The sequence below is a fragment of the Pseudopipra pipra genome, chromosome Z (assembly GCF_036250125.1).
Source record: "Pseudopipra pipra isolate bDixPip1 chromosome Z, bDixPip1.hap1, whole genome shotgun sequence".
Lineage (NCBI taxonomy): Eukaryota > Metazoa > Chordata > Aves > Passeriformes > Pipridae > Pseudopipra > Pseudopipra pipra.
Genome location: NC_087581.1, coordinates 14440573 through 14462650, shown reverse-complemented (window position 1 = coordinate 14462650; position 22078 = coordinate 14440573). Strand labels below are relative to the sequence as shown.

At 39.3% G+C, this 22078-nt stretch overlaps 2 protein-coding genes across 4 annotated transcripts in view; both read right to left on the bottom strand.

The window, feature by feature from the left end:
- The window catches only part of ITGA2 (integrin subunit alpha 2), a 69361-nt gene extending 64768 nt beyond the window's left edge, over positions 1 to 4593 (bottom strand). For both annotated transcript variants that reach the window (XM_064641523.1, XM_064641524.1), the window contains exon 1: positions 4375 to 4593. In XM_064641523.1, coding sequence (XP_064497593.1) covers positions 4375 to 4420 — 46 coding nt within the window. In that variant the 5' untranslated portion in view covers positions 4421 to 4593. The remainder of the gene's footprint in view (positions 1 to 4374) is intronic.
- An 8648-nt stretch (positions 4594 to 13241) lies between these two features.
- ITGA1 (integrin subunit alpha 1) overlaps positions 13242 to 22078 on the bottom strand; it is a 71927-nt gene continuing 63090 nt past the window's right edge. Inside the window, exons 26-30 of one of the 2 annotated variants that reach the window (XM_064641339.1) lie at positions 20723 to 20827; positions 19530 to 19634; positions 18591 to 18683; positions 17945 to 18061; positions 13242 to 17238 (exon numbers count right to left, since the gene is read on the bottom strand). In XM_064641339.1, coding sequence (XP_064497409.1) covers positions 17194 to 17238; positions 17945 to 18061; positions 18591 to 18683; positions 19530 to 19634; positions 20723 to 20827 — 465 coding nt within the window. In that variant the 3' untranslated portion in view covers positions 13242 to 17193. Of the gene's footprint in view, positions 17239 to 17944; positions 18062 to 18590; positions 18684 to 19529; positions 19635 to 20722; positions 20828 to 21903; positions 21963 to 22078 lie in introns of those variants that run through there. The other variant, XR_010426531.1, reaches the window with a different exon arrangement.

Sequence of the window (22078 nt, the reverse complement as noted above, 5' to 3'; positions counted from 1 at the left end):
TAAAAACAAAGAGTAGCAGTACTTTTACTTCTTTAACTTCTTAAATGAAAGTTTTGTGTCACTGAATCAAAAAAGCAAAGAACAATTCATAAATTGTTCCAGAGTGAGGCAGCACACAGTTAAACTTGTTGGTAGGGCCTCGTGTTGACTTTGCCCAAATTATGCACAAATAAATATTAACTGTTAATGTGTTTAGGTGTGTGATGGTAATACCCTGTATGCTTTCTAAAATAATTTGTACAAAATACAAGTCCTGTAATGCAATATAAATTAAGCCTTGCTCCAATGTGCAATGCTGTGAAAGGCAAAACTCCAAAAATATTACGTAGTAATGCTCCTACTACCTGCTACCTACTACCTCCCAAAGAAAGACAAACTAGAGGTAGTTTTATTTTAAGAAGAGTTCACATTTGGGTACTGCTTTCAAACCATCTCCAGATTATAGAATGATTTTTAACATTAACATTACTCACAAATTTGATAATATCAAAAGATGATCACAAAGAGGGAAAAAGGCAGAAATCAAGATAGGTTGTAAAGCTCTAAGTTGGTGTGCGTGCATTTTCACCCCAAATTCTAGCTTCATTTATTGCACCAAATGTGCAATTTTTGTTTGCTATTCAGTTATCAGTTTGGTCCGTGCTGCTCTGTACATTGCCATGGACTTTTTATATATACAATTTAACCTACTGAATTTGCAGCTTCCTTATGGATTATCTCTACATATCTTGACTATAAGCATTGAAATATTTAAAGGTGACAGAAAATTTGTATTTCAACACTCAAGTGAAATGAGAGATCATCTTTAGCCCCATTTGAAAAAAAAGAAAAGTACTAAGCACTTTTGGATATCTAGTGATACAGCTAAAACCTATTTTTTTTCAGAATATTTAACACATTCAAAATACAATTTCTATTTACTTCAGTCACAGCTGTGAATACACATCAGTTTTGCACATCAAGATGCACTTCCACAACCAGCTCAAGCCAGTGGATGTGACAGCATTCAGTGAAAGGGACTTTTCCAGCTTTCCTCCCTCCTCTGGCCAGGAATTCTGACTGTCCCCTATGCCAGCACTAACAAAGAAATTGTTCAAGGGAGCAGGATCAGTTTAGCTCATCTCCAAAACTGACCTAGCTCAAAGAGGGGAAAAAATTATTCAGGCAAATGGGTGCCTGACCTCTTCCCCAGACCAAGCCACAGTGATAGCACAGAAGCTGGTGGGAACATGCAATCAGGAGTGGATGAAATGACCTTGCAGCGTCAGCTCCACATTCAGGTCAGCTTAACCAGATCGTGAAAACGCAGCTTCAGTTTTGAGAACCCCTGGCTGAGCAAAGAGAAAGAAGAGAGGAACACAAAAGCTCCAACCACATGTCAAAGATTTGATTTAAATGACTCGTCTGAAATTGTATTCAGCTTTTGTGGAAAAAAAAAAAAAAAAAGAAGAGAAAGAATCCATTTTTGCAAGAAAAAAAAATATTTATTTCTCTTCATCCTACCTTTCATTCTCATTCATTAGACAACTGTCTAATTTCAAAACTAAGCAAGGCTGGAGTTCCAGCTCCTTCTCCCCTCATACTGTCTTCCTCTGTCCATAGGCAGTGACGGCATGATGCATAGATATGTGGGAGACTAATACAGGTGGCTAACTTACTTCAGGCACTTCCTAAGTTTTGCATATTAAATATCATTATCACAACTTTCATCCCAGAACTGAAGAAAAAGAGTTTGATAGCAGGGTTTTCTATCCCTCTATACAGCTTTATAGCCCATTGCTAAAAAGGTCTGTTTTGTCCTTCAGGCTGCCTGCGTCCTACAGAGGGAACTCATAGCCCTCAAGTGGTACACCTGTGGCCCAAAAGGCATAACCCTTATTCAGCTGCAATTTTTCACTTCAGAATTAGAGTTCAAGGGATGTGTACTTCACAGTGTGGAGATATTAAGAATGTGTTACAGTTGTACCATTGATGTCCTGGGTTGCTGGAGAAAGGTGCATGATAGGCTTCAATGTGAAGGACTGCTGAGATAGTACAGGTGAGGCCACCCTAAATTTTACTTCCTCCACTAGGTATGGTCCTCCAACACTATCACTTGATAATTGACACTGAAGTGCATTATTTTCTTAAAAAGCAAAACAAGCTGTTTCATCCAAAGCCCAGGAAACAGTTAAGATCATACAGTACAAACAATCAGCGGATCCATAAGCAAAGTGACTCAAACAACAATGGAGATTGCTGTAAAAATAACAAATAACATGAAAAGACAAGAGAGAAAATTATTGTGTTTGCAGGTGTATACCTAAGATCTCACACAGAAATATCTGACCAAGGTGCATAACAAGCATTCTAACACAATTTTTGTTAGAATCAAGTTGATAAACATACATTTCTTTCGAGAAAAATGCAGTTTTCCAAAGACTTGTTGCTTGGCCAAATTTAGGTAGACAATGCAAACACCACCTTCCTGCCAAATTTCAAATATCTCCTCTGAAGCATGAGGGCACTAGAGCTTTCCAAAGAAAATGTTACCAGAATTGAGCCCAAGAAAGCTACTGTATTTTCCACTGGCTTCACTCTTGGAGACAGCTGGGCTGTTTTGGCTCTGACTTTCAAGAACAGGGTAAGGAAAAAAGCTGGATGCTTAAAATGTAAATTTAAAGAACTAGACCTGGCAAACCTACAAGCAGTGTGTAACAACAGAAATCCTCACGCTTTGTTGCATAGGTCATCCTATTAAATACTTCACTTATTCTTCTCAACATAATCTACTTCTGTATGGTATACGCCTTCTGGTCAACAATTAATATGTTTAGTAGCAAAGTCATATCATCAAAACAGTGGTTCTATTGCATATCTCTTCTTCTTCTAGCATCTAAAAAGTCTTAATGACTTTACAGACACAAAAGTACACATCAACAAAGAGTAACCCACTACTTTACTAACCATCACCTTAATTTTACTTGAATTTGGAGACACAACGAAGCACCTCATGTGATCCAATTAATATAACTGATTCAATCAATTTGAAAATTATTATGGGGTATCTGCAACAGTACCACCATAAGTAGGACTCCAAAAACACCCTGGGAAAATGCTCCCATCCTGAAACTTACTTCTACAAGATCAAAAAGGGCCGAGTAAGTATTAACTCAGTAATTGTATTCACTAACATCAAACGTCATGACACTCCTGAAATCAAAATTATGACAGCTTTCAGATGTATAAATTAAGATAAATCATGGATAGGGCCTGAACAAAATAGACCTATCCCCCCTCTGTCAGTCTCAATGCCAGGAGAATCCTCCTCTTACAATTAGTCCTTACCTTCTGCTTTCACCACCACTCTACAAACCTTTGCAAGTCCTACGACCCCATTTTTACATTACAGGGAATGTTAAGGGTTCTGGTGTGCAGTGGCCATAATCAGGAGAATAAAGAATAGATGAGGTAAAACTGCAGAGTAAATTTTGCCAATTGGTACTTTTCAGAATTTTTCTTTTTTAAAAAAATTACCATATTGTTTGTGCACTGTATATCTCATCACAGGTTAATATTTTTGGTTTTTATTTCACACCCTGCAGCCACACATTCCACTGCAGAGGTTGCTATAGTTACTGAAAGAACAAGTTTGAACACCTCATGGGTGAAAACTCATTTTCATGCTGCCTCTTCCGTGACTTGCTAATTAAGGGCTTGTGAGAATATATAGCAATATTAAAACTCTGAAAGTGCCTGGGAATTTGCTAATGGCAAGTGATTATGATGACTTATAGTTCCCAGGAAAATATATGTAATGATAATTAAGTCAAGAGCAGGAGGAGATGGTTCAAGTTTCCCTGCCCTTTTCCAAGGAGCGACATCTACCCGACAGGGGTGGTAACAGACCTAGAGGACTCTTGCGAATTAGGAATAGCATTCACAACGAGATCATCATCTTCGCGTTTAAAAAGGTATAATCACCATACACCGTAAATTCACAAATCAGACTGTTCCCGTTCCCTCCAGCACACACACACACACTCCAGCACACACGCACTCCATTTACGGGAAGGTGAACTCCACGCCACTCCGGGAGTTTAACCTGCTTTAAAAACGCCGCCAGTGCATCGCACTCACACACAGCCCAGCCACAGCCACACACGGCCTTCGCCCAAGCACCGCAGGGGCGCTCGCAGCCGGGCGCCCCCAGCCCGTCCCTCCCCGGCCCCGCCATACTCTGAGGGGCGGCGGCCGCAACCGGAGGGCGCCCCCCGCTCCGTGCCGGGCGCGGCTGGCGCCTCTCGCCCGCGGGGAGACTTTCCCTCCTGCCTGCCTGCCTGCCTTCCTTCCGTCCTTCCTTCACAGAGCGGGGAGACATACACACAGACCTACCCAGCGCGAGGAGCAGCAGCGGCAGCGCCGCCCTCGCAGAGCCCATGTCGCGGTGCGGTGCGAGGCCGGGCCAGTGCCAGTCCCGAACTGGCCCCTTCCAAGCACGCCACTGAGCGCCACCTGCTCCGAGCCGCCCCGAAATACTCCTCCTCCTCCTCCTGCTGCTTTTGCTCCTCCTCCTCCTCCTCCTCCACGCGCCCTGCGCTTCGCAGGCGAGGAGGGGCCGGAGGCTGCTCCCCCCGTCCCCTGCCCACTGGCCCCGCACCCGCTGCGCTGGCCGGAGGTCCCTTGCGGGTTCTGCAGACGAGTTGCTTCCCTCGGTACTCCCCCAGTTTCATTCCCTAGAAGAGACTCCCGCGGTCGCCCCGCCTGGCGGTGCCCGAGGCTGCCTGCTCTTTCCTCGACGCTGCGCTGGAAGGAGGGCTCCGGGACCGGGACCCCCCCCACCCCGACCCTGGGTACGCTGAGACAACAGCGCTTTGGAGCGGTGGGGATCCCTGTTATGAGTTTTGGAGTCAGACACGTGTAGAATAGTCGTAAAACTTGTATTTATTTAACAGCGTAGAGTGACTGTCTTCCTCAAGTATTACATTCCACATTTAATGACACTGAGTCTGTATCTTCTCCTTCAAATGAAATTCCTGCAGCGTATTTCCCCAGGAGTGCAACAGGATCCAGGAGCCTTGCCACACAGCTCATCTGAAGTTAGCAGTGATGGTGATGATGCAAAATAGCTGCCTGCGTTGGCTTAGGTGCCAGGCCAATATCCAGGGAGACAACGTGAATCAAAGCCAGTAAAAATAGGGAGGTGAGGATTTTGACTTGCTAAGAATCAGACAGAAATGTAAAGTGCTGTGCAGCTCTCAGCCTACTTAACCTTGTCATCACTGTTTGATATACTGTATATTCAGAGTATTTCAGAAACATTCTTTTTGTCCATCCCACAGTTCTGGTAAATATCAAAATCTATGGCGCTGCCTTTTCATATGGGATGTATTCTATTGTGTGGTGAATTCTGCTGAATAATTTGAAGTCCTTGGCATTAACACTGTGTAATGAAAAAGCCAGTTTGCCTGGAATACTGAAATAGAAATGCTTCCTTTCTTTATCCTTTTCAGCATCTAGGTCATGGTCCTTTAGGTGTGACACACACTGTAGCTATTGTTTCAGGAGCACATGTGTTCTCTCAGCTTCTTATTTCTTTTTAACATTCTGAAACTGAGCTCTAAGTTAAAATGAAGAAGCCTGTCAACATTTTATATGGACATCATGTGGTTAAAGGAAACTCCACCAGGATATTAAAATCCACTTGATAGTGTATTGCATCAGAGACCTGTCTTTTTATAACTTACATTGATTTTTTTCATGAATTTACTTTTTAGTACACACAGGTGTGTTGCCCATCCTAATGCGTAACCATGTACAAGGACTCACTGTGAGCAATTCCCAAGACACTGTCTCTTCTGAACTCGAGCCTTTGGTCAGTCATTGCCAGGAATGACTCATGAGGTTCTCAGAACAGTCCCTGTGCCTCCTTTGTGTGGTGTCACAGAAGCCCCGAAGGCACTTCAAGGTGCAGCTATTGAAGGCAGAAACATCAGCTTTAGTACCAAGTCTGATCTAGTGACCAGTAAGCAAATAGTGATAGGAAGAGCAGCCCTAGGTGCTTCTCTTCCCATCTGCAGTGAGTGTATGCTTGTGTGTGCCATTCGGGGATAAGGAGGAAAATCTATACTTCCACAAGGAGGAAGAAGAATACTAATTAATGGGTGCCAATGAAAGGAAAATAAAAGCAAACAAACAAAAATCCCCAGGATAGAAAAAAATTGTTTCTTAATAATGAAATAAAGCTAGAATCCCCCTCTCCCCCACCCTAAAATAACCTCCACAGACTAATAGGTCTCAGTTTCATAAGAAACAATATCTTTGATTCAGTTACATCATTCTAATTATAAATATACCCTAAGGATATGAAAGTTTTTTTCTCATCCAGACACAATGTTGAAGAATAATTTCTCACACGCAAAGGTTGTCTCTTAGGCTGTTGTTTGTCAGACCAATATTTTTCGTATTTACAAAGAATAGGTCTTAGAAGAATAAGTACTGCGACAGTTATTGTATTCTTAAACAATATTACCTTAGGTGAATACTTTTGTTTTAAATTATTATAAAGCATTTGATAACAATCCTCTCATATAATCCTGAACTGTACTTTGTGTATTATAGAAAACAAGAGTTTCTATATTGTGCAATATTTCACCTTTTTGACTCACTTCAGAAATATACATATATTGCACAAAACTCATTTTTTATTATTGTTCACGTACAATGATAATGAAATTACTCAGAGAATAGTTTGGTTAGTGCTCTTTATCTCTGCACTATAAAATGGGTTTGGATATACACCCTTTTCTCTACATATGTTTGTAGTTTAATGATGTTTTATAGCACCTTACTGTGTTTGCTTGTCATTGATCACAGGGACACTTGCCAAAACCACCATATCTGCCTGAGCTGGTTTGCAAAGTTTCAGGCTTGCTTCTATGCAAATGCAGATTACTTCCACATTAGAACAAACCATTTTGTTGGCAAGGGCCAAACAAACTTTCTTATTCGGAGTAAGGACTGTGAGAAGCAAGTTGCTTGATCAGTTCCACTATGTAAAGATCACCATAGTTTTTACATTTTCAAGAAAAAATAATAGTTATAAAGTGAAGATACTGAACAAGTACTTTTTCTTAAAAGATATTCTGGTGAACACATAGTTAATAACAAACTTTACTTTCAACTTTTACAATCTATGAGTGCTATCCTAGCTTTCTAAGGTGACAAAAAATTGTACAATTATTGCCAGCGTTCTCAGAAAAACATTCAGGTATTTCCACATCTGTCATTTGCAAGGGCTGACCACAGAATCAGAGTTACTGTGGTATGCCAAACTTAGGAGTTCTCTGTTAATGTATTTCTGTGAGGGAGTCTTAAATGGGGACATCATTTACACAAAAAGGCCAAGGTGCATGGGTCCAGATCACTTTTTGGTGTAATTTCTCTGAAGATGTTAGGGGGAAGGACTACTGAGTATCAGTTATTATTTTTGGCAGACACATGATGTCTGTAACAAAAATATTACGTTAAGGGCTGCACTGAAAGGAAAAAGAGTAAGCTACTAAAAATAAATCAAATCTAAAAAGGAAATGTTAAAATTGTCTGTAAAGATGTAGATTAGACATTGGTAATAAGTTAGTTTTGAAATTGTAATGGAAAAGACCAAAAATACGTAAATGACATTTTAAGAATCATATAAGCAAAGAGTAGAGGACAAAACAGCACTTTGCTATGCTACTGTCCAAACCAAAAATTTTTAATACTTTGTGTGACTTTGGTTCAATCATCTCCAAATGCTACAGAAAAAAACAGAAAATTTGAGATGAAGAAAAGAAGGTGGGGAAAGGCTTCAGTACTAAGGCTAATTAAGTAAAGTAGTAGAGTCAGTGTGGCTGAAAATTCAGCCACCCAGAAGCATACACAAAGGAAGTTGCAAATGGATTGCAAACACAGAAAAAAAAGGCAGTTTGGTTTAAAATACATAGTGTTGCTTCCTTACCTCCCTGCACATCTCAAACTCTCCAAGAATTATTCAAATCCACTTTGGGAAGCTGATTTTCTTACATGGTGATAAAGACTAAGCCATCCCAGAGTTCAAAATTTAAACCAAGTAACCTGCTTTACACAAAAAATTTTTAAAATTAACAGAATAGGGCTAATAGAGATGACAAAGACTCAACACAGACCATGGTAAAATGTTTGAAAGTCCTACAGGGTCAGCATGCATTTTGTCTCTTAACCAAGGAATATGAACTTTGGAATGACTAAACAGGATTAAAGAAGTCAAAATCTTAGGGAGAAAACCCAGCAGCCATACATAGCTCAATGCTCCTTTTCACTACAGGCAAAAACAAGTACGCCAGTGTTCTAATCTGAAGACCAGTCCAGCAGAAATAATATTCATATTCTTTAACATGAGTCTGTCATCTGAGAAATAAATATGAAATTGATTTTGAAGACAGGATTCTTGTATAGTGCAGGCATCATATCCTCAGCAGGAGTTTTGTTACTCTCAAGTCTTGCTCTTGATGCACAGCACCACTTCCTACTCTGGATATACTGGCACACATTTACCTATTTCTTGCTGTTTTGACTGAACTGTGTCCTACCTAGCACAGAATATATACATATATTTTTACCAGTAATATTTTTAGGTGAGGTAAACTTATGCCTATTATGGCAAAATTATATTAATGGGATGTAATGAAGCCAGTGAGGAAGTGTTCCATTCACCTGTGATCCTCAAAAATAAGGCCATATAGGGGAGCTTGCTAATTCAGCCTATGCAATTTCAGGGTCTCTAAAGCAGCTGATGTGCTAACCCAGGAAGTTTAGCCTAATTACCAAAGTATTAACCTTGATACAGCTCCAGTAACCATGTGAACTCCTAAAAATATTGGGTATCTTGAAAATATTTATCAGACAAGGTGATTCTGCAGGCCTCCATGTTAGACCTAGTGCTCTTCAGCATCTTCATAAATGATTGGGACATGGGACTAAGAAGGTTTGCAGACAACACAAAACTGGGAGGAACTGTTGGCTCCTTCAAAGGCAGGGAGGCCCTGAAGAGAGACCTTGACAAATTAGAGGGCTGGACAATCACCAACCATATGAAGTTCAACAGGGGAAGTGCTGGATTCTGCACCTGGGATGAGGCAGTGCTGGATGTACCTACAGACTGGGGAATGAAATGCTGGAAAACAGTGCCATGGAAAGGGACCTGGGGGTCCTGATCGATGGAAATTGAATATGAGTCAGCAGTGCCCTGGCAGCCAGGAGGGCCAACCGTGTCCAGGGGGGCATCAGGCACAGCATTGGCAGCTGTTCGAGGGAGGGGATTGTCCTGCTCTGCTCTGCACTGGGGCAGCCAAACGAGGGCAACAAAGATGGTGAAGGGCCTTGAGGGGAAGCTGTATGAGGTGTGGCTGAGGTCACTTGGTCTGTTCAGCCTGGAGAAGAGAAGACTGAGAGGAGACCTCATTTCAGTCTACAACTTCTTTGTGAGAGGAAGAGGAGGGCAGCAGTGATCTCTGTGATGACCAGGGACAGCACCTGAGGGAATGGCCTGAAGTTGTGTCAGGGGAGGTTTAGGCTGGATATTAGAAAAAGGCTCCTCACCCAGAGGGTGGTTGAGTACTGAAACAGGCTCCCCAGGAAAGCGTTCACAGCACCAAGCCCACCAGATTTCAAGAAGTGTTTGGATGATATTGTCAGGCACATGGTGTGACTCTTGGGGATGGTCCTCTGCAGGGCTAAGGGTTGGACTTGATGATCTTTGTGAGTCCCTTCCAACTCAGCATGGTGCTGGGTCCTTCCCCTGGGTCACAATAACCCCAGGCAGTGCTACAGGCCAGGGAAAGAGGCTGGAAAGCTGTGCAGTGGAAGAGAACCTGGGGGTGCTGGTAGACAGGGGCTGAACATGAGCCAGCAGGGTGTCGGGGTGGCCAAGAAGGCCAATGGCAACCTGGCCCGTATCAGCCATAGTGTGGCCAGCAGGACCAGGGCAGTGACTGTCCCTCTGTACTGGGCACTGGGGAGGCCACGCCTCGAATCCTGTGTTCAGTTTTGGGCCCCTCACTACAATAAAAACATTGAGGTCCTGGAGCGAGTCCAGAGAAGGGCAACAAAGCTGGGGAAGGGTCTGGAGGACAAGTCCTGTGTGAAGCAGCTAACAGAGCTGGAACAGACGAGGCTCAGGGGAGACCTTATTACTCTCTACAACCACCTGAAAGGTGCGGGTTAGTGTCTCTTCCCAAGTAACAAGCAACAGGACAAGAGGATATAGCCTCAAGCTTCACCAGGGGAGATTCATGTTATTCATTAGGAAGTGTTTTTTCGCAGAAAGGTTGCTTAAGCATTGGAATTGGCAGCCCAGGGAAGCGGTGGAGTCACCATTCCTGGAGGTGTTCAAGAAATGACTGGATGTGGCTCTCAGGGCTATGGTTTAGTTGATACCGTGGCGTTCTGTCAAAGGTGGGACTCGATGATCATGGAGATCTTTTCCAACCTTAATGATTTTATGATATGAAACATGTTGTAGCAGTATCCTATAAGGCATATATTGCTCTCTAATATTCTTGCTGAGAGCTATAGGCAATTTTCCAAATACTGGAAATCCGTGACGTAAAGGAGCTAGAGACTCCCGAGCTGATTTTGGCAGATCCCTCATATAAACAGCAAAAAGCAATTCAGTTGTTTCTGAAGTTCCTGAGAGTCTCAAAACCTTCAGCACCAATACCACCAGAACCATTTTTTTTTCCAAACTAGGAGGGTCATGGGAAATTTTAGCTGAACCCTAGAAGTTTTGAGATGCAATAGCATCTGTTTTGGCACAGTGTAAAATGGCTGAAGCCAGAGTAATAGGCTCATGTCAGTGAGATTTTAAGAGCTGGAAAACAAGAAAGTGTGCTGTGAATGGCTATTAGTTTGGGCCATGAGATGAAAATACTCAGGAAGGTTTTTCTCTGTGTGTGTATGTGTGTTCCCTAGAAGGAAAGAAAATAATTTCATTTTCTCAGAGTATGTCTACTGTCACAGAATTGCAAAACTACAAATGCTTTTCAGGGAAAACTGAGATCCTCTGTTTTTCATCTTATGATAAGGTGTAAAGATGTTGTAATGGAAAATGATATGAAGAAGCTTTCACTACAGAAAGTTTCCCCAGGAGGGAGAATAATGACCTTTACCCTGTGAGGAAAAATGATGACACCCATCATATGAACAAACCTTAAGGACCATAAGTAATACTGAACCAGATATATGAAGCTTAGTAATAAATATTAACTTCCAGTACCAAATCAAGCTGAACCACAACTTAGAAGTGTGATATCAACCCTGAAAGTGAACAATGAGTGTGTGAAGGGGATGGACAAAGTGTGCCAAGACAACTGACCTGCTAATCAAAAAGTGCAATTCACTTTGAATACTTCTGCTCCCTCCCCCATTTCTTTGAAAATCCCCAGGAGATGCAACATTCAGTGAGCCCTTGAGGAATGTCTGTCCTTTCTGAGAATACTCAGAAACTGAAAAAGAAGGGCAGAAAGGTAAGTGCACAAAGAGAGGAAAGGCAGTAAAGTATCTCCATGCCCCACTGTGGTGGGTTCACCTTGGCTGAACGCCAGGTGCCCACTCAGCTGCTCCCAGCCGGACAGGGGACAGAGTAAGGTGGGAAAAGAAAACAACACAAGTTGTGAGTTGTGATAAGGCAGTTTATATTGATGCAAAAAAAGAAAGCAAAAGCAGTGTGCGCGCGCACAAAGCAGAAGCCAGCAGTTAATCACTACGTCCCATAAGCAGCGATGGTTGGCCACTTCTCTGAGAAGCAGGGCTCCAGCACACATAAGGGTTGTCAGCAGGCAGCCATCAGAGACAATGAGTGCCTCCGGTCCTGCTCCTTGCCTCAGCTTTTATATCTGGGTTGACGTCATATGGTATGGAATATCCCCTTGGTCAGTGTGGGTCAGCTGGCCTACTTGTGTCCCCTCCCAGGAGCTCACCCGCGATTGAATGTTACAGTGCTGTGCTCAGCAGTAGCCAAAACATGGATGTGTTATCAACACTCCCCTAGCTACCAATGCAGAGCACAGCACTGTGAGAGGTACTATGGGGAAATAAATTCCAGCTCAGCCAGACCCACCACACTCACTGTGCTACTCAGAAGAAAAATCTGCCTGAAGGTCTTTTACTCACCTTTTTTTTTCTTGAGTGAATAGATGAAGTCCAATATCTCTGAGGTGTCAGGCCTCAGTCTTTGCAACTAAAACGTGATTTCTTTAAGGACAGCTTATTTTATTATCCACTTATTTAAACAAAATCCATGTATGCTGTCTAAACTGTGGTATCAGCCAGTTGTTACTAAAACTTCATCAGAGTTTTAATCTTTATGACCCTTCATTCTTACAGGGCTCAGGCCACACCCATGGCATGACACGCTATTATCTCTGAACTGTGAGTGTTAAGGGCTGCTTCTGATAAATGCAATGAATTATAATCCAGTTCAGTACAAATCACACATAATATTACACTTCTTGCTCTGAGAAAGTGATGCTAGTTATTCATTAATTTCATTGAAAAGCAATTTAAAACAAACAAAAATAGAAGTGGTTTTTTTCCCCCTGATTTTCATTAAAATGCTCCCATGGAAAATGTCCAGCAAACTCTTAATGATGAGATGTATACAGAGTAGGATATTTGGTAAGCACTCCCCCATGACTAGACAGGATGTTGCTATTAGAAAACTGTGATTCACCATCAAAGTAGTCTCTGATAATAGTTACAACAGGTTTTGTAATATATTCTAAGCATTAACTGTAATATAAAAAGTGTAATCTTTGTCTTCTAGGAAGTTTTGATACAAATGTTTACTAAGTTTAAGGAAATTAAGATGAATCATTTACAATTATGCAAGACCACAGACTATTTGGGTCACAGAAATAATCTGTTCCAGAAGAATTGTTGGACAGGAAGAATGCTTAGAAGAATGAAAGTGTCTTCAACTTTTATTTAGTGTCATGGAAACAACTCTGTCAAGAAGTCATATAATCCTCTAAAAAGCTTTCAAACATGGGTACAAACTCTATACATCTAATGACAATGTATTTCTGACAGCTTGACCACATTCAAGCTTTCCTTGATGTTACGCTGTGCAAGAATGCTTGTTTCTACAATGCCTTTCTATTGACAGGTAGATGAATTTGTTTTTAGATACAGAGATGCCTTTACATTATTCTTATATCAATGAAAAGCAAGCAAACTACACAGGAGACTCTTTAATTTTTTTAATCAATAAAGCACATGTAGTAATTTTACAGGAAAAAGAAAATGCTGTGCAGAATATTGTGATTTTCTTTAAAAGTACGCAAATCCCCTTTTATTCCTTTTAAGTGGTACAGTTAACAGCAGTACATTCTGAATATCTTCTCTGCTTTTATTTTCGAATGGTTCATCATCTATGCCATAGGTCAATTCAAGAATTTAACCAATTAGACTATGTGGAATTCATTAGATGAGTATGACCCTAACTCCAGGCTCTCGGTGCCAGGTGAGATGAAATCCCTTGGCTTCAGTTTAAGGTGGATTCCCCTGACTCAAGCTCTAAAGAGGAACATCATGCTCAAAATGACTCAGCACAGGATATGTACTCAAGGACTCAGGTAAAGGGTGAGGACAGGAAGATTGTGTCTGGAGTAATGGCTCATAATAATGACCTAGAGTGAAACCAGACAAGCAAAGGAACATAATCAGCTGCCCAGGTAGATTGCTGTACTGCAGATGCTGTTTCCTAAGTCTTCTAAAATTACATATGGGATCAGCAACCTCTAGAACAACCTGAAATTGAAGCAGGAGTGACCATTTAAAGCCCTTGCTCCTTTCAAGGGAAGTTCTATAGTACAGAAAAGCAGCTTGTCCATTTCCACTAAGTTACCCACTTCAGTGCTGAAGTTAGGAACTGAGCTGGTAATCTCTGGTTACACACACAATTTATTACTAATTTTTTTTACAGGCTTTTATTTCAATGGAAAATATTTAGCTTATTAGTTATTAGAATCACATTGCAACCTAATGCGTCTATTTTTTGGAACAAAATAGATTACATGCTGTTCTGATACTGTTTGTGCCTGCTAAATTTCAGTGAGATGTTCCTGATGTTTGCAATATTGTTTTCAGTAGGTTTTTCTATTGTGTATCATGAAAAGCAGTAAAATACTGCTCTTATAGCACTGTGTGGCTATTATGGATAAAAATAGCGATTTTACTAATCGCTTAGAATTGTGAAAGATTAATGTGCTATAGTGCTATCCCCTTTACATACTTATATGTATGTATGTATACTTATATCTTAAATAGATATTATAATTGAAAATATGATAATAGGACAAATGTGAAGAGGGAGAAAGCATCACGACAAAGAGGAAAGCAGTGTGGTTACATGAAGCTTATTACTGTTTTTACAGTGCAAAGTAGGTCTAAGATTAACAGAACACTGATCTTAAACATACTCTGCATTGATAAAATACTACTGGTTTATTTTTGCATAGATTTTATCTAGGGAAATATACTGGGTTTTGGCTTATATATTTTTCAGTTAGGCTTATGCTTTAAAATTAGACATGAAATGTCATAAGAAAAATGAAAAGCGTTGGTTAACAGCTTATCATAACTAAACAGTGAAACACTTAAAATATGCTGCGTAAGAATTAGCTGTGTCTTGCACAACTTTTGAATAATTTTATGAAGCCAGGAAAAATAACCTCATGATTAACAAACTGGATGAATAATAATAAATACAAGTATTTCCTCTGCTACCATAGACTTTCTAAGTGTGCATAGGTGAGTCAAAATTCCTTCATAATTCTGTTCCTTTACAATACCATAATAGGCTAACAGCACTGCTATGCTTTTACAGAGATAGTGTTAGAAAAAAAATTACAATTCTGAGGCATTCAAATGCTATGGTGACAAGTGCCATTTAAATATTTCAAAACAGATGGGCAAAATCATACATTTTCTTACAATAAAACCTGCATCTTGCTTGGGACTGAAAACAGAGCTGTGAATATTAATTTATCTTTACAGTTCAGTAAATTTTGTCATCCTTCACAATGAATGAAGCAGGCGTTCTATCCACAGCTCCTCTATGTTATTTTTTTGCTTTCATTCATGTCTTCCTTCTGTGTTCAGAACCAGGGCAGCTGACACACCCTCTCAGACAGGGTGCATTTTCAGCTGTGCACAAGAGCACAGCAAGTAAGTCCACTGGCTCAGTGGCTCTCCCAGGCTCTGGAAAGCACAGCCACCCACAGTGTTCCCACAGAGGGCTTTGCCCTCTCCTCTGAGTCATACTGCTACCTTCAGCAGACTGCTGCTATGAAAAAGCCACCTTTCCCACAGACACAAGAAGAAATTGCAAACACTTTCAGACTTAATCCTACTTGTGGCATTCACATAAGTCTTAGCCTGTCCCAATAACTACTCTCTCTAATTTAGGAACTAAATAGAAGTGACTGAAGGGTGACAGCATCTTTCAAGTGATGGAACACCTTCTGGCACACTTTCAGAGTTGTACTTGCCAGCATCTTCAGCCAGGTCTATGCTCTCTTCTTAAAAAAAAAAAAAATCTTTGTAAAATTTATTATTCCTTTTTAAGCTATTACTATAAAGATATTGACAAGCAAAAACATTTGGGAAAAGTGCAATGATTTTTTTTTTTTCCTTTCAGTGACATTTGTCCCAAGAAGAGGAACAAATTTTCCTGGCTTCCCTGGCAAGGCAAAGCTTTTCTGCAAAAAAGTACATTTTATAGAACTTAGTAAGTCTCCTCAATATTTTCTGATCTATTGGCAACCAATACTGAGCCCCCTCATGGTGAGGCAGCATCACACTTTGCCAGCATGCCTCATTTTTCTTTTGTTAATTTTGTGTGACTGCAAGTAATATAGGAAGCTCTCAAGGACAAGGCACAGCAAAGAGCCCCAGGGAGACAAGCACACAAAAGAAAGGAGGAAACTGAATGATCTAAATAGAAAGAAAAAATTTCTTAAAGAAACATTTTGCTATCTACATTTCAGTGTATTCTCATATAAACTTTCAATCTTTCACAAAAATAAACATCATTTTTAAGTGCTTTTAGTATGCAAATTCTGCATCAATTTTTAAATTCATAAGTAATAACGATGAGGTGTGACTTATAATACTAGAAGAAGCTTGCCAGTGCTGAATTTTCTATCTGTGCTCTTTTATTAACTATCATTTTGTACACTTTAAACTCATTGGATTAAATAGCTACACACTAAATTTACAGTGACAGTTTATAAAGCACTCTCCTGGCTACTCCAAGATATACAGCAAGAGTCAAACTTTCAGGGTGCTTCTAAACATCTTCTGCATAAATATGGGTATTTCTACTTGCAGATACAATTGTGCCCCTGCTTATTTGAATACAGTGTGCAATCAGATGGGCTTGACTGTTTGTGCATACATTTTTAGGCCTGCCAAAAATCTGTTTCAAGTTCAAACAATTATCTCATTTAATGGATCAATCCTTTATGGTCCACTTGACCATAAATATCTCTTCCTTGGAGTATCCTGGGTTCAGCGGGACACGCTACAGTAGGCAGAAGGAGAAATCCAAGAAATCCAATTTCAGTAATTTTCACGCAAAATTCTGGAGGTGCTTCTGTCTTCTGAATTGTCATTGCATCAGCTGTCATACAGTATTTGGTGCACTCAAAGTCTGCATATTCTGCCTTGTGAACTGACAGTCTGCTTTCACAGAACTGACATAAGAAAGAAATTCTGAAAATGATCCTTTTTCCTTTTCAAAATGGTAAGGTGATAAAAAAGACTGGGATTGCTACACACAAGCTGAATTCTTGTGTAATTTGGAATAATAAATGATTCCACATAAAAATATGATGACACATTTTCCGTATTAAAAAATGTTAGAATCTTTGAATTCAGTTACTCTCCAAAAATGAGTAGCACTTGAAAGTATATTCTTGAGTATCACAAAATGCCATAAGGTTGTTTATTCTTTCTTTGCATTATTCCTTTGCATGTATGCTTGATTTCCTTCTTGTTTTTCTACTTCTAGGGTTTTTTTAGTGCACCAGAGTTTAGAAAACATTGTAATCACTGCACCTAAGTTTATAATTTTACAGTAACATTTTGGAGGCAGACCTGAGCAAAAATTTCTGTGCTTTGTGGTTTTTCTTTTCATTTCTCCATTTTCTTCTTTAGAGGCCTTTTGAAAAATCCAGCCTGCAGAAAAGGAAAAAGTGACTAAGAACAGTTCAAAACATAGAATCCATATTGGTCACATTCATGTCCTGGTTCTTACTACTCTTTTAAGTTATTTAATAACTTCATTGAACTACGATATTGTTTTTGTTGGAAAGGAAAAACTAAAGAGAGATATCATGAACCAGACAAAAGAGTACAGTTAATATATAGTAGAGCAATTGCTGAATCATTATTATCCTCACACAAAGGTTAAAATGCTTAATAATAATATTTGATTCTCAGTTGACTATGGAAGAGATTATGCATGTTTAAATTTATAAACTGTAACCTTCTAGCACAATTATGAACTAAATATTTAGCCTGGAGAAGAGTGCCCACTTGTGGCAAGACATACCACAGACCTAGCATCTCTCGCATGTAGAGAAAACCTGATTATCAAAGGCCACAGCCAATGCTAATAGAAAAATCCCTTAATAAATCCTCACTCATACTAAAATATCTTCTTCTTTTCCTTTTCATAACATAATGGCAATACAGATTTCAACTGTATAGCACTGCATGTTACACATCAGAAAACTGTAGTATTTATTAGTTATTTCGTTATTTCCACAAGATTTTATGCTACTTATTAGATAACAGTATTGTCTGTGAGGTTGTCCCTATAAGAAGGAGACCACATAAGCCTACAGGTTTATTTTCATGAAGACAAGGATGTGCAGCTTACCTTCCACAGAGCAAATATAAGCAGTGCAAGAATCAGGAGTCCGGCAAAGATACTCAGGAGGATAACCCATAAGGGGACTGTACCCGGTGGGAGTTCTTTGGAAATCTTAATCATGGTCTGCAAAAGTGTTCAGAATGTAAGCAATAAATAATTTGTACTTCTAAAGTATCAAAAGAGCAGCAGTGATCAGTATGCAGTGATTGTCAGAGTACCACTTCAGGAACTTGTAGAAAAAAATTAAGAAAATAATGTCCAACATGAAAGCCTGTGTTACATAATATCTTGCACTTTCTAACTGCATTCATGTCATGAGGGTGGCCCTACTACAAGTCAGTGGTCATTGTTATAAAGGATACAGGACCAAAACCACGAGTAGTGGAAGCATATGTTAGGGAGTTTTCTTTGGTATACTCTTCCTCACTCAGTGCCCACCTCCCTGAGAGATGGAGCTAAGCATGAGTGTAAAAGGCTAATTTGATTTTAAACAAGACATATCTTGTGTAATCTAAACAGAAATAAGTAATATTCACATTTAAATATATGTGACCATGTAGGAGCTTGAATTAACTTCAGAATTTATTAGAGAACCAAAAACGTTTATAGTTCAAAAAAGTATTCCTATGAAAAAAAATTATTATGTTCTTACCTCCAGTTTTTGATGATCATTTCTCAAAATCAATGATGAGTTCTCACTCCTAAGTAATGCTTTCACAATAAGGGTTAAGCTGTGAATACTGGCCTGGAAGAAAGGATTAATTGCTATGGTTTATACGTAGATATTTTGAAATAGAAAGCTTTGTAGCAATGAGAAGAGTGAGAGAAAAACTTAATGCTTTGGGAGATGCTGAAAAACGTGAAAGTCAGTGAAACTGCTCATGTATGTCACCTTCAGCACATTACTGTTTGCAGACAGCAATACTGCTTTGAAGGGGTAGGTTGCAGATATTTTGAAGAAATATTAATTAATCCTTGAAAACTATTATGGCCACAGAGACAATTTTGGGCTTTCTAAAATTCTGCTGTATGTCTCCTCCTGCCCTGTTATTTTCCAGAGGAAAAACAAAGATACAAAACAGGAACTCAGTATCAGAAATTTATCAGCTGAGCAAAATAGATGACAGCCAGGCCATTGTAACCATCAGAAAATACTGAGGTGTGCTCTGAAGTGGACTGTCTCTCCTTTGCTCTTTTGATAATAAAAAAAAATCCTTTTTATACCTGAGAAATTCCATATTAAAAACCTACTTAAAAAAATATGTTTTTCTATGTACCCTTCCTTACATATGCTGAATTAGAATCTGTGAATGACTAAGTAGCTATAAAAAAGGATCATCTATACAGAATAAGAAAGGGGTGTCTTCTTACCACGGTTTGAAATTCCCGCTACGTTACAAAAACTTACTTTAGGATGAGAAAGTACATGTGACATAGTTTTAAGGAAATTTTAAAATAGCAAAGGAAACTATTTCAAATACTAGAGGGAACACTTAAGAAAATGAAAGATACAATTTTAATAGACATTAGAAACATTGGCTTAAGTTTCTCAAACCTAAATGTATTCTGAACACAAATAGGATTTACTTACTTTTATGATGGTAGGTTTCCATACTCTTAGTGAAACATTCACTTGATATATGTCAGATGGGACCAAGGCACAATTAATAGAGGCACAGCTATATGTATCACAGGCCTGTTTTAAAGGCACCAGAATGAATTAATAGCAACAAACTTCTCACATTATTAAAATAAAAATATATAAACTACTGTACATACAGATCACTTGCTATGACACCAATACTAAACTGGTATTCATTACTGTAGCTTTTTATGTAAAAGTGACACTGCTGTATATAAACCAAGTTGAGACATTCATGCTGTGGTAGAATAGACTCACTTTTTGCAGGTTGGCAAGGCCTGAGGAATCTCTGTTGCTGCAGCTACACAGCAAAAGGCATCACAGAGGTCTTAAAGGAGGCACATCTTGTAACAGCAAGTGTTTTTCTACCAACACAGCTATGGCTTTTCTGCAGTGTTTTTCAAATCATGGACACTTGAATCTTTCAAATAGGGGAGGATGTGTGTGTGAAGATATAAGTATCTTTATTTCCCAGTATCACTTGCTAGCAGAATTATGTTGTAACAAGTTGGAAATACTTGCTTAGTATTAAATCACTTCTGTGAAGGAATATGATAAGCGTGGCAAAACACTCTTCCCATGACATGGTTTCATTTGCACCAGAAACTCCACTTGTACCTCTACGCTGAGGATGCTTTGCCCCTGACATGCCAACATAACTATGGCAGCAAAATTAATTTGCAGCTCTTTCGTCTAAAAGTGAGAGGCTAATCCTTTCCAAATGGGATCATCATTTACAGTTGCATGGAAAATCTGCCAGATCAGAGTGCTAGCATTTGAACATCTGTTGAACTAGATGTCTAAAAAAGCTGATTGGGTGATCAGAAGCATTTAAAATATTACTATTTATTAATTACAACGGGAACATAGATGATGAAGATTTATTCAGCTGTAAAATGTGCTACTGTTATTTACATATTTTTTAAATTAAAAAACCCCAAATCATCTAAATTCAATTCCACATACAGTTTTGTAGCCAAATAGTTAGTCTACATAAAAAAGACTTTTTAGGCTATTAAGACAAAATGAGTTTCCAAGGGATACAGTTTGAGAGCAGCTTTTATACATGTATTTCAGAAGTATTCAGCTCTAAGATCCGGTTTAATATCTGGGATGAATATATATCCTATAATTAGACTTACCATAATTGTATCCTTCATAGGTTCTTTTATTTTTGACAACACAAATGGTTTCCCAGTGCTGATCTTTAAGGGATCTACAGGGTAACTACTTTGGCAGATGGCATTCTGTTAGCAGAAATACAAATAATTATTGTCTACATATGCAATCTATTGCAAAAAATGCTTTCAGAACAAGTCAAAATTAATAATATTTTATATTTAATGACAATGAAAATGTTTACTAGCCACTAAATGCATATTGCAAGAGTGCAGAATAAGGAATTCAGATAGTGTAGGTATTGAAGTATTCAAACAGCAAATGAAATTTTTATGAGATAAATCAACATAAACTCTCTGCAGCTACTTAAACATCTGTAGAAGCAAACAAGAGCTTCCTGCAAGATGACCACTATGAGAACCAGCAAGAGTTGATTATTAAAAGAGCTAAATAGCTTTAGCATGGGAATCCAAAGAGGTTCTGCCGTAGCAAGCAAACAGTCAGGTTAAGTGCAGGATGCAGAATCCTCTACTGCAATGTCCAGAGAGGGGGAGTAGATCTCTGTGACTCATTCACAGGCAGCTTGGAAACTCTCTGGTGTTTTCAGTGTGGGGGAATTAATTTCTTTTCAGCCAGGTCATTGACTTTCATGTTGCTAGCATGAAAAGGTTTACAAATCCCCTGCAGTGCACTTGGCACACTACTGTCACTAGGGCGTAGCTAGCAGGAGATGAATTTTGCCCATACAAAAAACCAAATTTGTGTCAAATGCTGTGATTCCCTAGGAGTGAAAATAATGGAGGACAGGAAACAAGAAAAGATACAATGTTTTTTGTATTCTAAATATGATTTGTTTGCTTGTTTGTTTTTGTTTTGTTTTAAAGTAAACCTTGATCTTTTGTTTCTATATTTTAGGGGTTTTTTTAAGTTGGACAGCATCTCAAAACTAAGTAAAGTATTTGGAGGGAGGTGTACCTTGTGTGTCTCTGAGCAGAAGGAAAAAAAAAAAAAGGAGGTTTAGGTCACCACTTGGTGATATTTGGGTTCTTCAGCCACCCAGTTATTGATAAAGCTCTAGTTTTAAGATCTACAGATCTAGAGTCATGGAATTTACTGGAGCGTGATCTCCAGCTGCACTGGAGGAGTGACATTGAAAAACTCAAATGAGAGCTGCAGTGAAGAGCATTTGAAAGATATGACCTACCATCCCCTTCAAGATGTCTCAGTGCCCCAGAGAAGGAAGAAGCCAGAGGACTGCTAGTGCTGGAGAGCAGACATGCAGGAAGGTTAATTTCAGTAACCGAAAGAAGAGAACTGAACAGAACGTTGAGGTCTGGATGTACAGCAGGATTAGAGAATTTGCAATTCACACTGCTGAC